This window comes from Sorex fumeus, unplaced genomic scaffold (genome assembly GCF_029834395.1).
Source record: "Sorex fumeus unplaced genomic scaffold, SorFum_2.1 ptg000047l, whole genome shotgun sequence".
NCBI lineage: Eukaryota > Metazoa > Chordata > Mammalia > Eulipotyphla > Soricidae > Sorex > Sorex fumeus.
This window is the reverse complement of record NW_026606104.1, coordinates 14772667-14798521: the sequence shown is the minus strand read 5'-3', so window position 1 is coordinate 14798521 and position 25855 is coordinate 14772667. Positions and strand designations below refer to the sequence as shown.

Below are 25855 nucleotides of genomic sequence, written 5' to 3'. Positions count from 1 at the left end.
CCTCACCTCGGTCACAATACATTGCAAGTTTATGAACTTAGGCAATACTTCTGGAGCTGTTATTCTTGGTTCTATCAGCTTGAACAGGGTTTGCTAAAAACCAGTTACAAAAAAGACCCAAGGCTTTTTTAAAAGCTATTGAAGCTGTTATTTCTACTCCCACCTGAACCAGAAATCTAAAATACAATTTTGCTTAAAATATTAATTTATAATCAGGTAAAAGTATTTGTTCATTGGTGTTGGAATAATGTATGCATGAAATCGTCATTAACGATATTGTAAATCACGCTGTACCTCATAAAATTTTTCTAAGTATTGGGGGATCTGAAGTAAACAGGTAATAAAACTAAAAAGAAAATGGAGTAGATGAATATATTTTAAGAAGTGGAAGGCAAAACACGCCAGGTATTGTATTTTCTTAGCTAACATTGGCTAATGACAAGCACAGAATTAGTAATCTTCCTGTCTTATCACAAGTGGGGAAAAGACATATATTCTGCAGGAAAAGTACTCCGCAAGAAAAGGCTTAAATATTGCTGCTAGTATTTAATTTTAAATATTTAGGGCCAGAGGGATAGTGCAGTAAGGCACTTACCTTGCTTGCAACTGACAACTGTTTGATCCTCAGCACCACATATGATTCCCCAAGCACAGACAAGAGTGTTGGCTAACACAGCCAGGAGTAAGCCCTGAGCACCACCAGGTGATTAAAGTTTGGCAGGGAGGGGCAGGGGCAGATATTTGAGAGATAGAATACTGGGTAGAGCCTCTGCCTTGCACATGGGCAGCCAAGGTTCGATCCTTGTCAATCCATGTGGTCCCAGAGCAGCACCAGGAGTAATTTCTGAGTGCAGAACCTGGAATAATCCCTGAGCTCTGCGAGGTGTGGCCCAAAACAAAATGGTGATGGTGGGCAGGGGGTGGAGGAGTAATGAGGAGAGGGAGGAAGAAAAAGAAATCAGAAGTCCCCACAAAGTTTCATTAAAATCACTTCATCTTTATCTCTTTAGTATGGGCAGTGCTGCTTTTCCTCAAAAACCAACATGCTGCTAATAAAATTAGTATTTGCACAAATTTAACCAACTTTTAAAATCTTTAGATGATTACCTTGGTATATAAATAACGTCTTGAAAGTTAGTCTGTGAGTCAGTTTCTTTGAAAGGGAAGGGGGAGACCTCAAAGTCTAAGTACAAACATTGCATGTGGGAGGCCCAAGTTCAGTTCCTACACTTATGTGGTCCCCCAAGTCCTGCCAGGTGGGACCCCTGAGAAATGCTGAGTATAGTGAAAACACAAAAAAAAACACACATGCAAAATTAAAACATTTTTAAAAAGCAACTTAAATGATGGTTTCCCAGAATTCCACGAAAATCCATCTTTTGTGGTTGAAGCACCTATAATTTGCAGATGCATTAATCAAAAGGCCCGTTTTGAAATCAGAACAACAATTTCCAGACAGTGAGCTAGGTAGTTTACATATGTAATCAAAGCACTATAAGATATGTATTGTTTCTTTATAATAAAGAGGATACTTAAAGATAGTTAAAAGATTGCTGAGAACATACAACACTGCAGCTAGGATTTGTGTTTACATTCAAGTGACTTAAAGCTTTCATTACTCGACATTTGTTATGCTATATTTACATGTAAGAAGTGTTTATATATTTTATGAACTAAGCAGTATGTTAAATTTTCTATTGAATTCATGCCACACATTTAAGCTGAACTAAGAACATGTGTTAACTGTAATATACAGTCGTTGTAAGTGCCACTTAGTAGAAACGTGCTATGGATACCGTAGGAGCAAAAGTGTCGCATTTATATACAGTGGTTTACAAATATTTATGTGTGAGGAATTGTTTGGATTTAAATTTTCCTTTTAATTGTTGATGTATGTTCCTAAGCTGTAAATGAGGTATTTTTTTTTCCAAATTTGTATTTACAAGTGTGTATCATTAAATGTCATGGTGGAGGATATAACTCAGCGGCAGCACATATACCTTACATGCATTAAAACTGGGCTCAATACCCAACACCAGAGAAAATGTTTTTGTTAAAAGTCAGCATGTGTATATATGACATTAAGTTCACCACTGATTTTTTTTTTTTAATAGTTCACAGAAGAAAAGCTTGGCCAGGCTGAGAAGACAGAATTGGATGCTCACTTAGAGAACCTCCTTAGCAAAGCTGAATGTACCAAAATATGGACAGAAAAAATAATGAAACAAACTGAAGTCTTACTACAACCAAACCCAAGTAAGAAACTTTGTAATTCAAGCTTATTGACTAAAATCTTATCAAAAGTTAACTGGTACATTTTTATGTCAATGACTATTTAAATCTAATCTTTTGGTTTAAAGTTATGGCACTGCCTGTAGCACTGTCGTCCCACTGTTCATCAGTTTGCTCGAGCGGGCATCAGTATTGTCTCCATTGTGACACTTGTTGTTACTGTTTTTGGCATATTGAATATGCCATGGGGAGCTTGCCAGGCCCTGCCATGCGGGCGGGGTACTCTCGGTAGCATGCCGGGTTCTCCGAGAGGGATAGAGGAATCGAACCCAGGTTGGCCTTGTGCAAGGCAAACGCCCTAATTTGAGGAAATTCTTGCTCAGTCTGTATTCTAGGGGATGTGATAGAGGTTGGCCCATGTTCTCACAACTGTGAATTACCTCTGCCACTTTTGTTCTATTAAGACTCCTTGTTTTCCTCATTACTCCCATGTTTTTAGAAAGACCCATTTTTTTCTTCTTTGTAATACTAACAGCAGTTGTCAGACATTGGTTTAGAATACAAATAAAGGAAATCTACATGTTAAAAAAAAAAGGGCAGTTATCGCAACTCCATCTCTAGTACTAACTTAGAATGCTTTACTCCATCTTCTTTTGCAATCAAACTTTTTATGACAGTATTGATCAGGTCAGTGGCTTTGCGAGATGTTTGATTCCTCTGAGGTAAGCATATTTTTATCTTATGTGCTTACCACAAAACCAGTAGTCCGCAAAAAGCCACATGACTTAATAATGGGTGAAGGCCCTCCCGTTGATCGTCGATTTGCTCGAGCGGGCCCAGTAACGTCTCCATTGGAGACTTTGTTGTTACTGTGTCTGGCATATCGAATACTCTCGGTAGCTTGCCGGGCTCTCCGAGAGGGGCGGAGGAATCGAACTCGGGTCGGCCATGTTGGCCGCGTGTAAGGCGAACGCCCTACCCGCTGTGCTATCGCTCCAGCCCTTGACTTAATAAAATTGACATTATTATCTGATATGTTACATATGCTACACTTTGTCCAGAAAAAAATTCTTGCTGACCAAGTGACAGAAATCTAGATCTTCTGAATTAGGAGTAAAACATAAAATATGTGAGAATATGGGCACTATAGCACTGTCCTCCCATTGTTCATCGATTTGCTTGAGCGGGCACCAATAATGTCTCACAACGAATTGTGAGACTTCTTGTTACTGCTTTTGGCATATTGAATATGTCACAGGTAGCTTGCCAGGCTTTGCCATGCAGGCGAAATACTCTGGGTAGCTTGCCGGGCTCTCCGAGAGGGGCGGAGGAATCGAACCCTGGTTGGCTGCATGCAAGGCAAACACCCTACCCACTGTGCTATCGCTCCTGGGCATATTACATTATTACCCGCTGTGCTATCACTCCAGCCCATAGTTATGGCATATGTGATTATTTTTAATGATTTATGGTGAAGACGTTGATAAATGTGCCCCCTTTGTATGCTCAGTAACAGATAAATACTTTTTAAGCTTTTATAGAAACCTCTTAATATTCAGTTTGATGGAATGACTAAATTTTTTTTTAATTTTTTTATTAGTGAATCACCATGAGGTATAGTTACAAACTTACAAACTCTCGTATTTCATTTCAGTCATACAATGATTGAGTACCCATCTCCACCGGTGCCCGTTTTTCAGCACCAATGATCCCAGCATCCCTCCCACCACTCCCACCTAATCCCCTCCACCACACCCCACCTTTGTGGCAGGGCATTTCCTTTTGCTCTCTCTTCTTTTGGGTGTTGTGGTTTGCAGTAGAGGTATTTAGTGACCATCATGTTCCATCTATAGTCTACTTTCGGTATACATCTCCCATCCCGAGCAGGCCCTCCTAGCACCCTTTACTTGGTGTTCCCTTCTCTGTCTGAGCTGCCTTTTCCCCAGGCATGTGATGCCGGCTTCTAAGCTGTGGAGTTCTTCCTGGTACTTATCTCTACTATTCTTGGGTGTTAGACTCCCATTCTGTTATTTTATATGGAATGACTAAATTTTAAGAGTTAAAATGAGCTATGAAGAAAAATTAATATTTCTTCCACTGGATAAATAACTGCCCCTAGTACTAAGAGAAAATTTTATAGAAGTTTAAATAGTTGTCATTTATGTTAAGTTCTATATATTTTTCCATAAATGATTTTATTTTCAGACAACTCTTGAGTTTTTTAGATAGCCTACTCAATAACCTTGCACCTAAGATACCGTATAATTGTTTATTGAATAAGAATCAAGTTTAGCAATGTAACATAGCAAATTAAAAGTAGAATTTGTATTTGAACCAAGTATATTAACATAGTATATAGCAATATGCTTATTTTTTGCTGTTAAACAAGTGTTTATTCAGATTTTACTGCTTTTTCCTTGACATTTATGCTAATGTCTTATTATTTTTTTATCCTTTTGTTTTATCTTTTGAATTTATTTAAGTTTACTGGGGTTTTGTTTTGGGTTTTTTTGTTTGTTTGTTTTTGGTTTTTGTTTTGTTTTTGAGTTCTTTTTTATTTTTAGGGAGGGGTAATTGTGCCATATCCAGCAGAATTCAGAACTTACTCCTGGTTCTGGCTCAGGGGTTGCTGCTGACAGTGTTTAGGATACAGTATGGTGTCAGGGATCAAATTGGGGTAAGCTGTGTATGAGGCAAGTGCCTTAACCCCTGTCCTGTCATTCCAACTTCTTTTTTTAATTTTTAGTGGTGAAATCTCTTGAGTGAATATGTCCAGACATACCTATATATCTGTATAACTAAAATCATGCCAATATCATGGTACTAATCTCTGTATAGATTATTCCAGCCTGTATTATTCTGTTCAGAAACGTGTGACTCAAATTCTTGGTGTCATATGTTCATATATATTTTCATGCTAAAAATCCCTGATTTCAGAATTTTGCAAAGGAAACTGATAATAACAAAATATTCAGCCTTTGGAATGTAAAATTTCATAAAATACATAAAACAGATTTTACTTTAAAGTATTTGCCAAAATATCTTATCAGACTTCTAAAATATATTTTAAAGTTAATACTAACATTTATATGTGTATATATGTATGTACTTAAAACTAACTTCAAGTTTATATTAAAGGGCAGTCATTGTCTGTTAGGAGAGTAAACAATGTTTTTAAAGATAGTTTATTTTTTACATCATTGATAATTTTAAACCTTTCTCGCAGATGCCAGAATAGAAGAATTTGTTTATGAGAAACTGGATAGAAAAGCTCCATGTCGTATAAGTAATCCAGAACTTTTGGGACAGTACATGATTGATGCCGGGACTGAGTTTGGCTCAGGAACAGCTTATGGTAAGTAAAAGACAAAAGGGTCTGATAAATATTTTTATCTTTAGGGTTTTTGCTATTTAGTGACATTATTAACATTTACTTGATTTTAGTAGATCAGTTTTTACTTAAGATCTTTCATGTTAAAATTTTGGAAATATGGGGCTAGATAGATAGAGATAGGGTGCTTGTCTTCATCCCATGTAGTCCCCCCCAGCTCTGCTAGGAGGAGTAATTCCTGAGTGTGGAGCCTACAGTAACCCTGTGCATCTCCAGGTGTGGCCAAAAAACAAATTTCAAAATAGAAATATAGATAGCCAATAAATACAGTAGCACTGTGCTCCTGTCGTTGTTCATCGATTTGCTCAAGCAGGCACCAGTAACGTCTCCATTGCGAGACTTGTTACTGTTTTTGGCATATCAAATATGTCACAGGGAGCTTGCCAGGCTCTGCTATGTAGGCAGGATACTCTCTACTCTCGGTAGCTTGCCGGGCTCTCCAAGAGGGACAGAGAAATCAAACCTGGGTCGGCTTCATGCAAGGCAAACGTCCTACCTGCTGTGCTATTGCTCCAGCCCAGTAAAAACAGTATAATTAAATATTTAATTAATGTAAACACATTACTCTGAGAATTCACTTTTTTTTTCTAGTTACAAAAAGTTAACTATTAACTTTTTTACTTGCACTCCTAGTGAATCTTATAATAGCTATATTATATTCATAGGTATATTATATTGCTTCCTTGACATATTAAATTTTAACATTTATCTCCTCTATTATGTTTTTTTAAGCTTTTCTTAAGAACTTTTTTTATATTGAAATACTTGGCACATGGTGCTTCAACAAATTACTAGTATTTATGCTACACAGTAATGTCAATACCACAAAAATGTTAACCATAATTATTTCTGGATGTTTGGATTGCATTCCATTTTCTGATATATTTCACTTTCCTGTAATCACATTTTATAGATATTCCAGCTTTGCTAGTTGTTTTTGACATAAAGCTCAAGCTTATAGTTACACATCTTTATTATGCCACAGATGTAATTTTCTCAGAATATGAAACTTTTCTAGACTTCTTTTCTATAATCCAAAGTTGCTAATTTTCTTAAAATGTCAGTAAGTAATCAGTACTTTTTAGATAGAAAGCATTAAGTATTAGGTAAATTAAACTACTTAAATATAGATCTGATTTATAAAATAGCTTATAAATTTTAGGATTATAAGAAAAATTTTAGAAGTAAATTAAATTAAGTCAGCCTTTATTAAGATTGACTTAATAACCTAAGTACTGTAAAATAAATTCCATTATTCAATTGGATTTTTAGATTATAACATTGAAACTTTCATATTTTTTAAGGTATGATTCAGAAATCTGAAAATAGTTTCTATAATTTTACTTTAACACATTTTTATTGTTATGCCAGGTGTACATAGGTGCTGGAGTCAAAAGGATTTATGAAGGGGCCAGAGAGAAAGTACAAGGATTATGAAGTTTGTCTTGCATGTAGCCACTAACACAGCTGAGTCTCACCAACCCAACCCACATCCCGCTTGCTCTCCCCCACAAAAAAAGATACAGGAAGTTCCAGTTCTTTACTTCTCGAAACTGAAAAACTAGTGGAACATAAAAATTAGAAAGGGTTCTAAGTTTTCATTCAGCTTGATCTGTTTTCGTCGCTAGTAATATCAGGTTATGCACCCTTATTATTGGAAGTTAACTTCATTAATCTCTTTATTAGCAATTGATAATAGGTAACAATTGAGTCTTCCTAGCAGTGTGGCAATACACTACATGTAGTCTTACTTCAGTAAGTTCTTGTTCATATCCTATTTACAATGCAAATATCTATCTCTATTTTAAAGACAAGGAAATTAAAATTTTTAGTGAGGTTACATACATAATTCACCTATAATCGCACAACTAATAATTCAAATGTATCTTCTCGGTCTAAAGAAGGAACTGAAAAACTCACAAAACTAAAGCTCATTAAAGTTAAAGCTAAGAGTAGAAACTTGGTTTTGTTTTATGTTAATTTTTAATAAGCATAAATGTATTTTACGATGAGCCCCCACATTCTGTTACATGACCGTGTATAGAGTCATACCCCACAGTTTTAAGAAGCAAAGAGCTTTATAAAATCTTACATTTTTCTTTTACTTTATTTTCTACTCTATGAATTTTTAACTTGATAAAAATTAACTAATTAACTAATAAAATTAACTGAAAAACTAGTGGAACATAAAAATTAGAAAGGGTTCTAAGTTTTCATTCAGCTTGATCTGTTTTCGTCGCTAGTAATATCAGGTTATGCACCCTTATTATTGGAAGTTAACTTCATTAATCTAATAAATAAATTTTATTTATTAATTTATTAATAAAATTAATAAAACTAATAAAAATTAACTAATATGCACTTATATATAGATATTAATGATGATGTATAAATATAGAAACAGAAGATAAATATCTAATTGGCCTATTTAATAAAATATGTTTTCCCCTTTTTTTGTTGGTATAATGGGTTACACGGTTGGTTCCCATACTTGGAACACTTAGTCATGGTGCTTATAGTTGTAGTGCTTACACATTTACACTGAGTTGCTCACATCCTTAGCTGTAGTGCTCACTGGGGGTCTTGGTTATGGTGCCTGCGTGCTTAATTTTGGGTCATGCTTTGGTTTCAGAGCTTGCCCACACTTGATTATAATGCTCTGGAGATACACTTTTCATCCAGTGCCAGAGTTTGCAAACAGCAGTGCTGCCTGAATCGTACTTAATGTAGGGTGGGGTGGGGGATCAAACCCATAACTTCAAGTCTGCAAGGCAAGACACTACCACAGAGCTCTCTCTGGGCCACAAACAATATTTTAAGCCTACATAGTTTTTATAAGATATCTATATTATTTGATATGTGACTATAAGTACCTACCTCTTTTCCCATTGGTGGAATTGATACAATTAATTCTGATATGATACATTTATCTTTGTCATTTTCTTTTGACTAGTTATTATTACCATTAAAATAAAACTAATTACAGTTAATTCTGTTTAAGTTTTACTTAAACAGTGGACTGCTAATGTGAAAACAGAAAAGATGACCAATTTGTCTTAATGTGATTTTGTTGTCTGACATTAACAGACAGTGTTTAAAAAAGAACTTTTTTTCCTTTGCAGGTAATGCCCTTATCAAGTGCGGAGAAACACAAAAACGAATTGGAACAGCAGACAGAGAACTCATTCAAACATCAGCCTTAAATTTCCTCACTCCTTTAAGAAATTTTATAGAAGGAGATTACAAAACAATAGCTGTGAGTTGAAATTCTTTCTTTTTTTCAGTAAAAATAATTTAGATCTGTACTTAGTGTTTTTAATAATTTTCTCTATTATTAAATAGGTATAGCAGATTAAAACATCTAAATCTTGTTAGGTGCATTTACAACAAAACCCAAAATTAAAGCAAAATAAAGGACTCTATTTTTGTACATTTCAGTGTTATTAAAATCCTTTACATACTTCTTGCTCATTAGCAGCACTAAAACCTGCAAGTGATTCCTGGTACAAAATGGCTCTGTACTATACTATAAACATACAACTATTTATATAAACTAGGAGTCAGAAATATAATCCTTGGAAGCTACATCTCTGGATCATATACTTCCTGCCTTTTTGCATGTATAAAAATTAATTTTCAGGAATCTTTTATTAATGGAGTACAAAGAATAATGCTTTAAATATATGTGTACTCTTAATTGGATGTTAGGATCATAGATTTTAATTTTGTCTTTCCTTTATTTATAGAAAGAAAGGAAACTGTTGCAAAATAAGAGATTAGATTTGGATGCTGCAAAAACCAGACTTAAGAAGGCCAAAGCTGCAGAAGCTAGAGCTGCAGTAAGTAGTATATTAATAGAAAAAGACTTCTAAGTTACTTATCTTAAAACTTGTACGATGTTTTACTTCCACCATGCAAGTTACACCTTATCCTTAAAACTAGAATATGATTTGGGGATAAGTGCTTTTCTGTTTTTAAATAAATTTACAAAACTTGGGGCCAGAGATACAGCTCACTGGTAGGGCACAAGCTTCTCATATATGAGTCCCTGAATTCAATCCTTGGCACCCAAACTTACCAAAATTTAGTAGATCTAAAGCAGTGCAAAGTAGTCTTGTCAGGAGGCTAGTTCTTATTTCAGCAATATGTTGTTCCAAAATACAAAAATAATAAGGGCTTCGTAGTCTATCATTTTTCAGTTTTGTTTCTTTGTGGTTTTTTGTTTGGCTTGGTTTTGATTTTTGGGTCATACCCAGCAATACTCTGGGACTACTACTGGCTGCGTTCTAGGAGGTGACTCTTGGTCGTGTTTGGGACCGTGTGGTGCCAGGCATCAAACCCCAGCTTTTTGCCCGCGAATCATGCACTTCAACCCCCGTATTCTTTAGCTGTCCTCAGTGATGTTGTTGGATATGTCTTTTGGAAATAGATACAGTACAGTTGAAATAGGAAGAAAATATAATGACAATAAGCCCTGTTTGAGAAAGCTTTCGTATGGCTTAAATATTAGAAGTGACTTACTGACTTCAAAACCATTCAAACATGGCAGCACGGGTTCTTGGTAACTATTTTGAATAGGGAGGAAACTTATTTGGATAAATAAATTCTTTAATATTTTTTATCAAAACCACCTCACGAGGTAGGGAGATAGTATCCCAGTTAGAGCACTCAGCTAGCATGCATCAGAACCAGGTTCAATTACCAGCACCACATGGTGGCCTGAAGTGTCCTTGGGTGCAGCTGTGGAGGTCCCAGCTCCATGCTGGTAACCCAGGTGTCACTGACACCATCATTTATAATTGAGTGGGCATAGACTAGAAATTCAATGACTTTACAAATTAGTATTTCTATAATTGCATATAATACATTTCTTAGGAGATTTCTTTGTAAGCTTATTTAATCTAATATTTATACTGTTTATGCCTCCATCCCAGATTTTAAAGAGATAAACAGATTTGAATTGGAACACCTTTAAGATAGTACAGTGTAAACAAATCTGTATTAGAGGAAACTAACATGGTAATTCTTACTTTGAGCTAATGGATAGGCTTTGTTGTGAGGCATGATATTCCCCCTACCTTCTCTTTCCAACTCTCTAGAATACTTACTATCCAGGATAATTACCTTAATGAACATATTACCACAATGCTGATAGAAATCTATTATGTCTTCTTATTTGGGGGGATAATAGTTTGAGATTTGATTTAGAGTAAAATTTGATAGTGATTTAAAATATTTAATGTTAGTGTTGTCTTTTGAGGCTATCTGACTATCTTGTAAAAGCAAAACATTTTTTAGGTGGTTTCTCTTCAGATTTTTAGAAGCTCCTGCTGGAAATTAGTTAGGTTTGGCCAGACTTCACTAGTGTTTATTTCATCTTAGAACTTATCAGAACATCATCATCAAGATTCTAACTGTCCAAACAGTGTTTTGCAAAGCCAGAATTTTAGAAATTAGTTCTGTAGATGACACAGTCTCAGCTGGTATACTAGATTCCAGTTTCTAACAATAAAGTTTATATATATAGTAAAATGGAACATTTTAAAGATAAATGCATAAAGATAAATGCAGGAAAATTTGTCATTAAGATAAATAAGAACCATTTAGAAATCCAAATTTGAAATGAAGCAATCTCTTTATTCATAAAGCCTACTTGTGCTGAGAGATTTTTAAATAAGAATAAGAATATTTTTGTCAAGTGTCAAAAAATTTCCTTATAGTTGCTTTTTAAGTGGAAAGGTTAAAATGAAAAGCTTTACAAAAGAATTCTAAAGTTTTATTTATACTCAGATTTTACAGAATTTACATATTGCACAAAACAAAATTTAACTGTAGCCAAATATTTAAAATGTTCTTCTAGATTAAAAATCCTGATTTTATTGTTTTCCTCCTTGATAATCTACTCATTTTTCTTAGCTATATGGAAGTCCGAAATATTCCAGAAACTGAAATAAAATCCTTGTAGCCTGTTAAAACATAAGGCTTTGAAGCCAAAGCATACCTATATTTTGTCATCATTTTCTCCTTGTATTTCTATTTTATTTACTTGAAGGATACAGAAAGATAGAACCTACTACAAGTTTGGATTTACTTTTTTGCTTTTTTCTTTAACACATTTCCTGCTATTAGAAAGTTGAATCTACCACACTAGATTGAGAACTGAGGACAGCAAAGATTTTGCTTTTTTATCTGTCACCTCAACAAAGTTCAGAATTAATACCAAGAAGGAATTTGAAAGTTTGGAAACTAGTAAACAAACTTAACAAAACATTCATAGGTCTTAAACCTTAATTGTAAAGTAATACTTAGTCCCCAAATAAGTAATTCATGAAATCTATAAAAAACTGAAATCAGAGAAATTCTGAGGTTAGAGTGACCTCTTCAGCTACCAGCGTAGCTATATACCCTTTGAGCTATTTCTGTTTCTAATTCCCCAGCCCAGTTTTAACCTTAATCATATGTAAAGTTTCAGGAAAATTAGAGTTTTGTTAATTAAAAAAAAATTATAGTTCCGAGCTCACTAATATTTATTAATTTGGCTGGAGTGATAGCACAGCGGTAGGGCATTTGCCTTGCACGCAGCCAACATGGCCGACCCGAGTTCGGTTCCTCCGCCTCTCTCGGAGAGCCCAGCAAGCTACCGAGAGTATCTCGCCTGGCAAGCTCCCCATGACGTATTCGATATGCCAGACACAGTAACAACAAAGTCTCCAATGGAGACGTTACTGGGCCCGCTCAAGCAAATCGAAGATCAACGGGAGGGCCTTTACCTTTACCTTACCTTTACCTCCTTTGAGTATCAGTATCAAATTTGACAGAAAATACATCTTCAAGTAACAATATGGTGAATAAGCCCCTCCACCCATTTAAGCATTTACACAGTTTCACATTTAAATTCTACTCATTTAAACGTTTTAATATTTTGAAGCTGGAGTGATAGCACAACAGTAGGGCATTTGCCTTGTGCTCAGCCAGCCCGGCTGAGCTGGGTTCGATTCCTCCACCCCTCTCAGAGAGCCTGGCAAGCTACTGAGAGTATCTTGCCCGCACAGCAAAGCCTGGCAAGCTACCCGTGATGTATTCAATATGCCAAATACAGTAATAACAAGTCTCACGATGGAGACGTTACTGGGCCCGCTGGAGCGAATCGATGAATATCGGGAGGACTGTGACTATGAATATTTAAGCATTACTCATTAAAGAATTTTCACTGCAACTTATCCCCTTAGTTTGTACTGAATAAATTTTTAGCACAATCCTATAACCTTAAGTTTAATATACCTATATTAGAATTTAAAGTTTATTAAAAATTTAAGGATTTGATATGCCTTTCATATTTCCTTTGAGTATGCCAAAACTTGGCTGAGGCTGGTTAAAAGGGAATGTGGTAGAAGGCATCAGACGTTCGAAAAATTAAAGCAATCTTTAAATAGAAAAATTGTGAGTAGGAAGAACTGCCATAGAAGAAAATTTAATTTAAAAGTTGACAATTTTTTAGATTTTTTTTTCCTAAATTATTCTCTTTATTTCTTTCTTTTTTTCAGTGAAGGGGATTTTACCCCAGTGCCATGCCAGGCATGTACTCTACCAGTGAGCCACATTCCCCACCCGAAATAATTCTAAGTTAATCATCAATTCTATTTTTTATTTTTAAAAAGTTTAATCTTCTGGAAAAATTCATTATACACCACTGTATGAAATTCTTAGAACAATATAGTTTTTTAATGGAAAACCATTTTATCAGCTCTATTAACATTTGTTTATGTCTTCTTTATTGTGCAGAAGTAACTTGTTTCACTGTGCTCATTGGTATAATGTGTTCTTTGTTTCTTACTTATGCACTTAAGCAACTAAACTCAAGTCGCCCTGAAGGAGATAACATTATGGTAAATTTCTCTTACATGCTCAACTTCCTGCATGTAAAATGGCTGAAGGTTTGTTGGCCTACTGTGTTTTTTACATCTTGAATAAAGTGCCTTCTCTTGCTATTATATGCATGTAAAAGTCTGAAATAGTCAAAGACATGCATTCATTATGACAAAAAATATAAGGAATACTAGGTAAAGTAATATTAAAACTAAAATGAAATTGTATGTTCTAATTGCCAAATATATTAGGTATACAAAATTCATGTTGTAGAATCTGAAGTTTTATAGATATAGATAAGTATATACTTATAAAATATAGTGCCTTTTATACCCAATAAAATATATTAATCTTACTGGCACTTTGTATATTCTCTTTTAGCAAGAAAAACTAAGAAAACTTACTAAGAGAAAGGTATAATGTCCAAATTATGTATAAATTGCCTTTGTATCTCAGTATCTTCAGTATTAACCTTTATTTTTCAAGCAAATGGAATTTCAGACTAAACCAAATCCCAGTAATTTATGTATTTCTGTAATGTCAAGATACATTCACCATTGAGTGCCAGTTCAGTTAAGTTGCAGAGACAATACTTGGCAAAAATTGGAATGAGAATTGAGCCTTACTATCCAATGTATATATTGAACTTAATTTAAGGAAATGTTTGAGATTTTAGGAAATTTAAGTGTCATGAATTCTGCAGTACAGATTCATTTAGAAATATCAGTAATTGCTTTTATGCCATTAGTTTTGAATTAAAAGCAGGGAGTGGGAAAGCCATGTAATAGAATAGGAAAGATTATACACAGTATTTTATGTGTGTTTTTCTTTTTCTAAACTATAATTAAAGCCCTCACTAAATTAGCAAGAGAATGCATTCCAATATATGTCCATTGTCCTTTATGTAGGTAAATGAAAGTATGAGACTATGTTAGGTAAAAATACTCTTGTAACAATTAGCAGGACTTTCATGTTCTGCTTTTGTTTTGTTTTTGACAGTTGCTTTACTACCTGTCATCTACTTATGCTAAGAAGTATTTTAACTTAGTCAATTTATACTTATTGTATCTCAAGTTTATTATGCTGTCCAAAATAGCTATATCAGTGTCCAGTGTCTGTTTATCCTTGCTTTAATTTCCAAACATCTAGAATTTTTTATCTAAATGAGAAAGTAGAAGTTAGCCCACATCTCTCATATTACAAATGAGAAAGCTAGAATTTAAGAGGGATTAAATATTCCCAATTTGAGGAACTTTTTCTTAGTAATTTGTAGAATTAGTATAAAATCAAAAATTGATAGTATTTTTATATAAATGAGATTTTCACAGTATGTTAAGCTATACTGATTTAGTTGCTGTTGTATTTAATGTTAGTGTAATTCTGGAACAGGAAAATATGCCATTTGAATTAAAATACTTACATTTTTCTATACTAAGTTGTAGAAAATACTAAATTCCAACTTTCTTTCATGCTCTATATTTTTCTTTAATTTTTAATGCTGGCTAGATTTGGGCAGAGGAAGTGACAAAAGTAAGTAAATTATTACTACGGAATTAATGAAACAACTTATTTGTCATTCATTCAGTATAGATTGAGTAGCTACTGTGGGGACAGTTACTGTTTCTGTTACTACATCTTATAAAGTCTGAAAATTATGGGAAGTTATGTTTGAAACTTTTGAAAAAGGTTTGGGAAAGTTTGTTGGCTAGGAATGGCTCTTAAGAGTAGTAGACTAATAAAGAGATGTGGTTTGCAAATACTCTTATAAATACTAAATAGTATTAATATATAACCTGCTACATAAATTCTATATAATAATATTACTAGGTGGTAATCTTTATAATACCTTACCAGGAGGCTTTTTAAATACTGGCTTATTTGTGACACCTGTGTAAAATACAGTAAATACAGAAAACTGTAATACAGTTTTCAAAGATAAATATTTCCTTTATCTCTGAAAAAATGTATATTATATTATGTCACACAGTCCAAAAAAATCTAGTTTTCTTCTAGATAACTGAAAGTTGGTCTCTCTAGCACCAAAGCTAATTTTTCTCAGTCGTTTTTTAAATGCTGTCTAGCATCTAATTTTATGTCTTTTTATTATTATCAATATCCAATAACAGTTGAATTTTCTGTTTGTTTTTTATGTATACTGTCTCCTCCCTCAGTGTTATCTGTCACTTTAAGAAACTGTCCTTACAACTGTACTAGCAGTTCCCCTAACTTGTGGCATAATTTCTAATATTCTCTGAGCTATGTAATCACAGAACTAAACACGTAAAGGAAAAAGCTATGGCTTTTGTATATCGTTTTGAGGTCTTCAGAAGCATTTATCACCGTCCTTGTTCAGAATATCAAAATCTGATCTCCATGAGGGCTGGGCATAAGAGTTGAGGGCAGGTGGCAGTTGTGGACGCTGATTACTAATCGTTTTACCACTTCAACTTTTTATTTTATGACTTTGTAGAATTCCTGACTAAACAGTATTGCATGCATTGATTATGGAACTGTTTCGTGACTTTGAAAATCAGTATGAAATTCTTGGTTCTATTCTCAGCTATCTTTGTGAAATCCCTTTATAAACTTAGTTGTGGCTCCATCTTGGCCTTTGGTTTCTTTCTAAACTATTAGCGTGAAAAGGGGAAAGAACTATAGATTGAACAAAAGAACAAAAAGGTCTCTTCCCATTTAGTAGGCATAGAGGTACAATAGGAAAGGGAAAAAAAGTGATTTGCTTCTACATTGTCTACAAGTTTAAGAAATATTTAGCTTAATAAATGGGAAGAAACTAAAGAAACAATTCCATTATCTATGTATGTAAGAAAACAAAGGAAATACATAAAAGTGAATTTTTTTACTCGCGTTATTTTTTATAAAGTGTATACTTTGAAAATTGTTTTTGACGTATTTTCAGATTTAAGTCCATAAAGAAAACAAGAGTTACGAGTTATTAACTCCTAACATGCATCTGCCTCAGATGCATGAGTAAAATTTCTGACCTAGAGTTTCAAGTTTTGATACACAATCCAACAAATACTTAGGGGCATGGCAGAGACAGGTTGAAGTGAGTCTAGCCACAACCAGGAGTCCTCAGGGCGACTTGTGGTCTGTTCTGGAGTCACTAGTCCTGGTGATGCTCCAGGCACAGTTGCTGGGGGGGACCTGGACCTTCCACATGCAGAGTATGTGCTCCCGCCCTTTAAACTGTTTCTCTAGCCCACAAATCAACCAATTCTTGAGCTTTTCCCAGTTACATCCTGAAAGAACTTTCATTCACTTTCCTAACTCATGTTATGGTGTCATATACTATAAATCAGTTAGTCCCGTGACAGTAATTCTAAGTAGTAGGTCTTTCGTACAACCTTGACCCCTTTTCTTTTTGGTGCCAGTGATTGAACCTAGGGTCTTATACCTGCAAAGCAAAACTTTTGTAAAATTAGAGTATCAAAACCTTAGGGGGAAAAAGTTAATTGAATTCATTTCTGTTTGTTGTTGTTTTTTTTAATCTAATAATCATTTTCTTCCGAAGTAAATTGATTTTGCTAAATCTAATTTCAGTTATCTTAGACTACCAGATGATCACAGTTACATGTTTCAGAAGTATAGATGGTTTGGGACAATCGGCTGTTAAAATCACCCCAATCTAAAATGCGTTTAACAAATTAGATATGTTTTTTATCTGCCTTTTCTAAATTAAAAGACTAGAATAAAAAGTGATGACGTTTTAGGCTTCAGATCATGGTGCCTTCACAATTGAATTTTGCTCAAATATAGAAGACATCTTTATTCTTATTGATTTTTAAAAGTGCTTTTTACCCCCCCACATAGTGTGATACTTACGGGTTACTCCCATCTTTGTACCTTGTGGTTGCTCCCAGCAGTGCTCAGGGTATCATGCCATGTCAGGGATCAAACCCCAGACTTCTGCACATAAAGTATGTGCGTGCAAGTGCTAATTTTAAAACAATATTTCCATTTTATACTCATACCACCTGTTCATTTTAATCTGCACAGCTACTTGCTTATGCCTTTTATAGAAACAACCTTTTAATATTTTTTGCTAATAAAATCTATTCAAATTGTACTTTCACAGTCAAAGACACATATGAAACCAACATAATTTATTTTTGACATTCACTTATATTTGGCTTTCTGTATATAAATCAAAAGTACTGTGTTCAGTAAAGCAGAACTAGTAAATATTGCAGATGTTACACGGTGGTTAATTGTTTTTCTGTAATACTTTCCTTTGCAAGAACATTGATTTTTCTCCTAGGAATTTTTCTGCTTTATGCCATCTTTCAGATGAAACTTTGTTAAGCAAAATTGATAATAGAAAATATATAAAAGTAGAATGACTCTCTCATAGTAGTTTCTTTAGACTTTTATGTATATATCATTAGGCTTGGCATAAGTGAATGCTGTTAAGTAAGCTTATTGTTAGGGAAATCAATTCAGTCTAGGTAGGGTAATATAGGAACTAAGGTATAGAAACCAGGAAACATTTTAGGTACAAAGTTAAATTAAGGAACTGTCTGAGTATTGTTTGAGGCTTGGGGGATCTTTTAACGGTCTAAACAAATGTACACAAAATTGACCAAGTCTTTTGAGATTCTAAAACCTTGCTCCATTTCAAGTCTGAACAGGAATTAAGGATAACTCAAAGTGAATTTGATCGTCAAGCAGAGATTACTAGACTTCTGCTAGAAGGAATCAGCAGCACACACGTGAGTGTTCAGTCATTAAAAATTTACTTGAAATAGAAGAATGTGCCCTAAACCAACTTGGGGAGGTAAAACTAATTCCATTTTTCTTTCATTAAAGAAGTTTTAAATTGTGTCATTTCCCAGGATATATTAATAGATATATTAAATACTTATGCCTCATTCTCATACCTTCACAAAATCCTGTGGTTGACTTTTATTAGCTAATTGTTTTGTTACTGTGCAGTTCACTAAGGTCAGTCTTTATTAACTGTGTAGTAAAATGCTAGCTACTGGTGATTCTTTCTATGAGCACAAACAGTTTTGTGCTATTTCCTTTTCGCATTTAATAATTTGTCATTGATTATAGTGCTTACTGTAACTTTTCCTTACAGGCCCATCACCTTCGTTGTCTGAATGATTTTGTAGAAGCCCAGATGACTTACTATGCACAGTGCTACCAGTACATGTTAGACCTCCAGAAACAACTGGGAAGGTAATCATTTCCTTTTACGAAACTCGTAATATGAGAAGAAATTTAGAGCTTATTGTATAGTAAAGGTAAAGGCCCTCCCGTTGATCGTCGATTTTCTCGAGCGGGCCCAGTAACGTCTCCATTGGAGACTTTGTTGTTACTGTGTCTGGCATATCGAATACTCTCGGTAGCTTGCTGGGCTCTCCGAGAGGGGCGGAGGAATCGAACTCGGGTCGGCCATGTTGTCCGCTTGTAAGGTGAACGCCCTACCGCTGTGCTATCGCTCCAGCCCATTGTATAGTAATATTGCATAATAATAGAGCTGAAGATAAGAAGAATGAAGGATGTGTATGCTTGCATAAAATTAGGGCTTTTAAGGATTGTAGTCATTTCTGAGGTAACAACATTTTGAGTTTCTGACAGAATATAAATAGGTTGGGAAGACAATTTCAGTTCTTAATTATTTTGTTTGAAGTCTTAAACATGTTTTAATTCACTTTGTATTGAATGCCTCTTTCAGTTGATTAAGGTAGTTACCCTGAGACATAAGCTAATTTAGGCTTTTTTTTTTTTTAACTCACTAGTGTTTCTTCTCCTGGGGGTTGGGGGGTGGTGGAGGGTGTTATGGGAGGTACTTCCCAAGCAATGCTCAGGAGATTGGTCAACCAGCCAGAGAGGTTCAGGGGCCTGAGGATGCGATGCTACCTGGGCCCTGACGTGTTGGAGATGTGCTGTGGTGCTGGGGTACCTGGACAACCCCAAAGGAGCTAAGGGCCTTCTGGACTGCACCTGGAGATGCTTGGGGAATTGGGATGCAAACCCAGATTGGTGTATGCTAGGAACACTCCCTAACTGCGGGGCTGTCTCCTAATCCCTTGTTCATTATTTTTTGTTGTTAAATAAAAGGTGTTAAAGGAGGTCAAAGGGATACTAAAGCCTGTAAGGTACATGCCTTGCACACAGCTTACCCCGGCACCCCATATGTACCACTGAGCTTTCAAGGAGTAAGCCCTGAGTACTACAAAAAGGTTTTGAAATATTTTAAGTTCTGTAAGATTTCAAGCCCTATGATACCACTTTGAGTGTGGTAATATAATATGAGGGCTGGAGTGATAGCACAGCAATAGGACATTTGCCTTGCATGCGGCCAGTTGGCTGACCTGGGTTTGATTCCTCCACCCCTCTCAGAGAGCCCTACAAGCTACCAAGAGTATCTCGCTCTCATGGCAAAGCCTGGCAAGCGCCCTGTGACGTATTCGATATGCCAAACACAGTAACAACAGGTCTCACAATGGAGACGTTACTGGGCCCACTCGAGCAAATCGATGAACAACGGGAGGACAGTGCTACAGTGGTAATATGCTTTAAAGCAAAACAGTAGCATGCAAAGCATAGATTTTTTTTTTTTGACTCTTATTGAATCACCATGAGATAGTTACAAGCTTTCTTGTTTGGGTTACAATCACACAATGATCAAACACCCATCTCTCCCCCAGTGCACGTTCCCCACCACCAATATCCCCAATATACCCCCCTTTCCCACCCTCCCCCTGCCCCTGTGGCAGACATGATTCCTCGTAATCTCTCTCTACTTTGGGGCATTATGGTTTTCAATACAGACCCTAAGAGGTTATCATGTTTGATCCTTTATCTACTTTCTGCACACATCTCCCGTCCCGACCGATTTCTCCAACCATCTTTTTCTTAGTGATCCCTTCTCTATTCCAGCTGCCTTCTCCCTTCTGCTCATGACGCAGGCTTCCAGCTATGGAGCAGTCTATCTGTCCCATGTATCTACTATTCTTAGGTGTCAGCCTCATGTTATTTTGTTTTATACTCCACAAATGAGTGCAGTCCTTCTATGTCTGTCCCTCTCTTTCTGACTCATTTCACTTAGCATGATACTCTCTCCATGTCTATCCATTTATAAGCAAAGTTCATGACTTCATCTCTCCTGACAGCTGCATAATATTCCATTGTGTAGATGTACCAAAGTTTCTTTAACCAGTCATTTGTTCTAGGGTACTTGGGTTGTTTCCAGATTTTGGCTATTGTGAACAGTGCTGAATGAACATATAGGTACAGATGTCATTTCTGCTGTGCTTTTTTGCATCCTTGGGATATATAACCAGAAGCGGTATTGTGGGGTCATATGGAAGCTTAATTTCTAGTTTTTGAAGGACTGCCCATATTGTTTTTCAGAAAGGCTGGACTAGTGGGCATTGCCACCAACAGTGAAAGAGTGTTCCTTTTTCCCCAACGTCCATGGCAGCACTGGTTGGCAAAGCACGCATTTCAGTCATTTGTTTATCAGCTGTTTATCAAACACCTATCATATTGTCAAACACTGTTTTATATTCTAGACTTATATCAAACAAAATAGGCTACAGTGTTTGCCTTCATTGTAAGGTGAAAATGGAAATAAAATTATATACAGGACAAACTGTTCTCTGCTCTCATAAACAGTTAAAGTCTATATAGAAAATAGAGATAGTTGGTAGAAATGTGACTCAACCAGAAATGGGTCTAACAAAGTAACACGGGTGAAAGTATCTCCATAGAATCAATGAAAAAGGAGCAAGGACAAATATTCCTGGCAGAAGAAGAACATAAAAGACCAGACAGAAGAGAATGTACAAGTCCAGGAAACTGACAGTAGTTCATTTTGTTCGGAACTTACTGTTCAAGCTAAGAGAATGAGAGATGAGGAGGTTAGAAGAATTAAGCAAGGGCCTAACACTTTACTTGTCACAGTAATAGTAAAGAAATTGGCATTTAAGTAGTGAGGAGCCATTAAACAAGGGAGTTATAAGTGACTTAAAGAAATACCAAGAGATGTTATTTCAGTGACGAGGTTTTCAAAAAGTCTTTTTATTTTCTCTGTATAATTGTTCAGACTGGACCTAGGCAAAATTAGGCATTCCACAATTCCGTTTTCCGATCTTACGGATGTCTTATGGAGACTCAGAAGATAGCTGTTATGGCTAGCGAGCTTAATTTGCATCTGGGAGCCCCTGCTTCAGTCGGCACACATGGTCCCCTAATCAGCTCTGGCAACACCCTGGAGTACTGCCAACCGTTTCCTTAGAAGTTGTGACCTCAGAAAAGTGTTACTGGTTATCCTTGTGGACCAGCAAAGAATTTGTGCTTCTATATGTTGGAAGTTTTGTTAGAAGTTTAATGTCTGAAAGCAGAACACTATTTTATTCCTATATCATCACAACAGTTTTAAAGCAAAAAAGAACCTGGTACTACATTTTTCCTTCATCATGAAAGTGCCTGAGTGCCACACAGGGTTTGCTCAGGTAGCCATTCATATTTTCATTCTGCTTGAAGTCACAGCAATGCTTGGAACTGAGCCATTCAATCTAGTTATTGCTGCAATTTGCAGTAAATTCACACATAACAGTGGAACTGCTGCTATAATTTAAGGGACTAACATCTCACGTGTCTCTCTGTCTTGAAAGAATTCTGTTATTAGTAAGACTAAATGATTGATCTCAGAGCACAGAGCCAGGAGTAATCCCTGAGCACAGTATGGGTGTATACTGAAAACCAAAAATAATTTTTAATAAATTTTACACATGATTTTCAAACTTAGTAATAATTAGATTAGAATTATTATATGCCAGATGCTTCATTTAGCTACTAGGCTTATATTAAACTGAAAATTCAAGGTTGTCTTTATATATTATTTTTAATTTTTATCAGTGAAACACTATGATGTTCAGCTGTAGACTTACAAATTTTTGTGCTTGGGTTTCAGTTATACAACGATCGAGTACCCATCCCTCTACCAATGCCCATTCTCCACCACCACTGATCCCAGTATCCCTCTAACCCCCCATCCCCCCATCACACCCTGCCTCTGTGGCAGGGCATTCCCTTTTTTTCTCTCTTTTTGGGTACTGTGGTTTGCAAAAGAGGCATTGAGTGGCAATCATGTTCAGTCTATAGTCTACTTTCAGCATGCATCTCCCTTCCTGGTAGGATCCTTCCAACACTTTTTATTTGGTGCTCCTCTATCTGAGCTGCCTTTTCCCCTAGAATGTGCAGCTGGCCTCCAAGCCATGGAGTAAACCTCCTGGTACTAATCTCGGCCACTCTTGGGTGTTAGTCTCCTATTTTGTTACTTTATGTTTCCTAGATGAATGCAGTCTTTCTATGTCTGTCCCTCTCTTTGACTCATTCACTTAGCATGATACTTTCCATGTAGTACCACTTGTATATAAATTTCATGACTTCATCTACATAGTACTCCATTGTGTAGATGTACCAAAGTTTCTTTAACCGTTCATCTGTTCTCGGGCACTTAGGTTTTTTCCAGATTCTAGCTACAGTAAACAGTGCTTGCAATGAACAAACAAGTGCAGATGTTACTTTGACTATATTTTTTTGCCTCTCTGGGATATATTCCCAGGAGTGATATTGCTGGGTCAAATGTGTCTATATTTTTAAGCTGGCAATTTCACTATTTTCTGTAAAAAACTTCCTCTATCCTCTTTCCATGAGAAAATAATTTACTTGTGGAATTTGTTCTATTTCCCCCTTAGATCGTCATTGTTATAATTATGAGTCATAACATATATTGTTTGGATTTTCATCTATTTGTCTGTATGTCCATAAAGCCATAGTACTATGTTATCTTTGCATTTAGTTTATGGTCATGATGCTTGGCTTCTAGATACCCATTAAATAAGAAAATTTCATTCTTGTAGCATATAATTTTAAGTAACTTTCTTTTATTTTCATGCAACCATTCATAGAGAATAAAAAATTGATGTTAATTTAAGTGTTTCAAGGATATGTTTTCTGGAAAACAATTATGCTTCTTGAAACTTTTTAAAGTTAATTTTTAATACATTTTTTATTTAAAAAATGTGATTTATATTACTGATAGCAGTGTTTTAGATAAACAGTGTTCTGATATTGGTGGTACCCACCACCAGAGTGCCAGCATCCTTCTACCAATCTCTCCATCTTCTCCCATTCCCCACATCCATCCCTTTGCAAAATCTGTTCTGCAATTGTAAATACGGCTTTAAAACAAACTTATGAGGTTTTATACTTGAAAAAAATCTGATATTTTTTCATATAAATTGCCGAGAGAAATGGTAAACTGTCCACTTGTCATTAAAGTATTATTAGTAGTTGTAAATCTTTAGCCAAAGTGATGTTAGTAGAAAGTAAACAGTGCCACCAAGTGGTATTCAAGGGTTTTGATCATTTGGAAACAGATCATTGGCTTTCTTTTCAACAGTTTTCCATCCAGTTACCATTCTAACAACAATCAGGCGTCAATGGCAAATATACCGTCTTCTGCATCAAATGTGATTGGTTCTTCTACCTTGACTTCAACAAGTGGCTTAACAATGACATCTTCTTCCAACATCACTAACCTTAAAGAGAGCGGTGGCTGCAGGAAGGCCAGGGTTTTGTATGATTATGATGCTGCAAACAGTAGTGAGTTGTCACTTCTGGCAGATGAGGTAAGCAGTGCGTGGATATAAGAGGGGAAAAAAATGTCATAGATTGACATGCCTTTTGGTACTTAGTAACAAAATGCAAATTATTCAGTATTTACAAGCAGTTTTAATCATGAATACTTTGCTAGCTGTTAGATGGTTAGTTCTATGAACCTTTTTGGGGTATGGAATGAGAAATCAGACCCGGGTCTGAGGCATGCAAGATAAGCACTTTACCACTGAACCACATTCCCAGCTTTTATATTAACATTTTATAAAATTCTATCATTCTTTAACAATATAGAGTACCACAGAAATACTTAGAGCTTTTAACTGGGGCTGGAGAAATAGCTTAGGGTTAAGGAGTTTATGTGGTTCTATCCCTGACACCGCACATGGTGCCCTGAAGACTATAAGGACTTATCCCTGAATATAGAGCAAAGAGTAAGTCCTGAGCACCATGGAGTATACCTACCCAACTCCCCACCCCACCACCCAAAAAAAAATAAAACTTGTAACTGCGTAGGAATTGAAGTAATAGCTCAGAAGGCTGAAGCCCAAGCCCAGAGTTCAGTCAGTCCCTGGCACTCAGGGTTGGTCCAGGTTACCCCCAGCACCACTTAGCTTGAGCAGCCCCACATCAGTGGGCTCAGGCACTGGTGCACAGAATCATCAGGCCCACCACAGATCTGAGTATCACCAGGAGTAGCCCCAAGAAGTCCCTCGTCCCCTTCCTGCCAAAAGAATGGAAGGAAAAGAAAACTTATAACTGCTGAATACCCAGAAGATTTCTAAACTTGCCTCTATTAAAATCCTTTGACTATAAAACTGATACAGTCCTTTGATAATGAATAATTTTTTTAATTAAATTTCAGTTTGGTTTTCTGTTCTTTTTTTTTTAATAAAGCTTATATCTGGAAATATTTTCTTTTCTAGGTAATCACTGTGTACAGTGTCGCTGGAATGGATTCAGACTGGCTCATGGGAGAAAGGGGAAATCAGAAGGGCAGAGTGCCAATTACTTACTTAGAACTGCTCAATTAAACAGGCGGGCCATTGGGAGATTACCCATGATGATGCCATATTTATATACAATTAACTGAATAAAACAGGTTTATAACTATCTTCCTTGTTAATATCTTAAGAGACTAAAAAGAAAATATCTGCCATCAGATACCGGCCTTTCTGCCATTGAAGTTGCATGGTAAATATTTCATCACACAATTCATGTTAGAGCTTTCATGCCAAGAATGTTTTCTTACAAATTCTTTCTACTGAGGTTTTACTAATAATAGCAGCTTCTACTTTTGAGCCCCAACTGAAAGCAGAACTGTTTTCTACTGAATTTTTCATTAATGCAAGCTTTTCCTTTTATGTGAAATAAATTTATTGTGAATTGATATCAGTGACTCATTTATTAGGTATAATTAACAGCCAAAGAATAATTTTAAATTTCTTTAGGACCAAGGATGTAGTTCAGTGGTAGAACACATGCTTTGCATGTATGGGTCTCTGGATTCCATCCCTGGTACCAAAAACAAAAGTTCTTAACTTTGCATTTAAAAAGATGAGATACAGAAATGTCTTTTGTGAAGAATAAAATGTTTCTGATTATTTATGTAAACAAATGAAGTTATACCATGCTTACCATGTTTTCCAACAGAAATTGAATTATTTTAGCAATATATTTTAATGGGTTTTGGGGGTGCTTGTTTTATTA

The 25855-nt window shown here is 35.6% G+C and overlaps 1 protein-coding gene across 3 annotated transcripts in view; it reads left to right on the top strand.

The window, feature by feature from the left end:
- Positions 1–25535, top strand: part of SH3GLB1 (SH3 domain containing GRB2 like, endophilin B1) — a 39090-nt gene extending 13555 nt beyond the window's left edge. Inside the window, exons 2-11 of one of the 3 annotated variants that reach the window (XM_056123672.1) lie at positions 2115–2256; positions 5459–5587; positions 8746–8879; positions 9370–9462; positions 13471–13557; positions 14996–15019; positions 18130–18219; positions 18591–18691; positions 23931–24159; positions 25072–25535. In XM_056123672.1, coding sequence (XP_055979647.1) covers positions 2115–2256; positions 5459–5587; positions 8746–8879; positions 9370–9462; positions 13471–13557; positions 14996–15019; positions 18130–18219; positions 18591–18691; positions 23931–24159; positions 25072–25179 — 1137 coding nt within the window. In that variant the 3' untranslated portion in view covers positions 25180–25535. The remainder of the gene's footprint in view (positions 1–2114; positions 2257–5458; positions 5588–8745; positions 8880–9369; positions 9463–13470; positions 13558–14995; positions 15020–18129; positions 18220–18590; positions 18692–23930; positions 24160–25071) is intronic. The other 2 variants (XM_056123674.1, XM_056123675.1) reach the window with 2 other exon arrangements.
- The last annotated feature ends 320 nt before the right edge of the window (positions 25536–25855 follow it).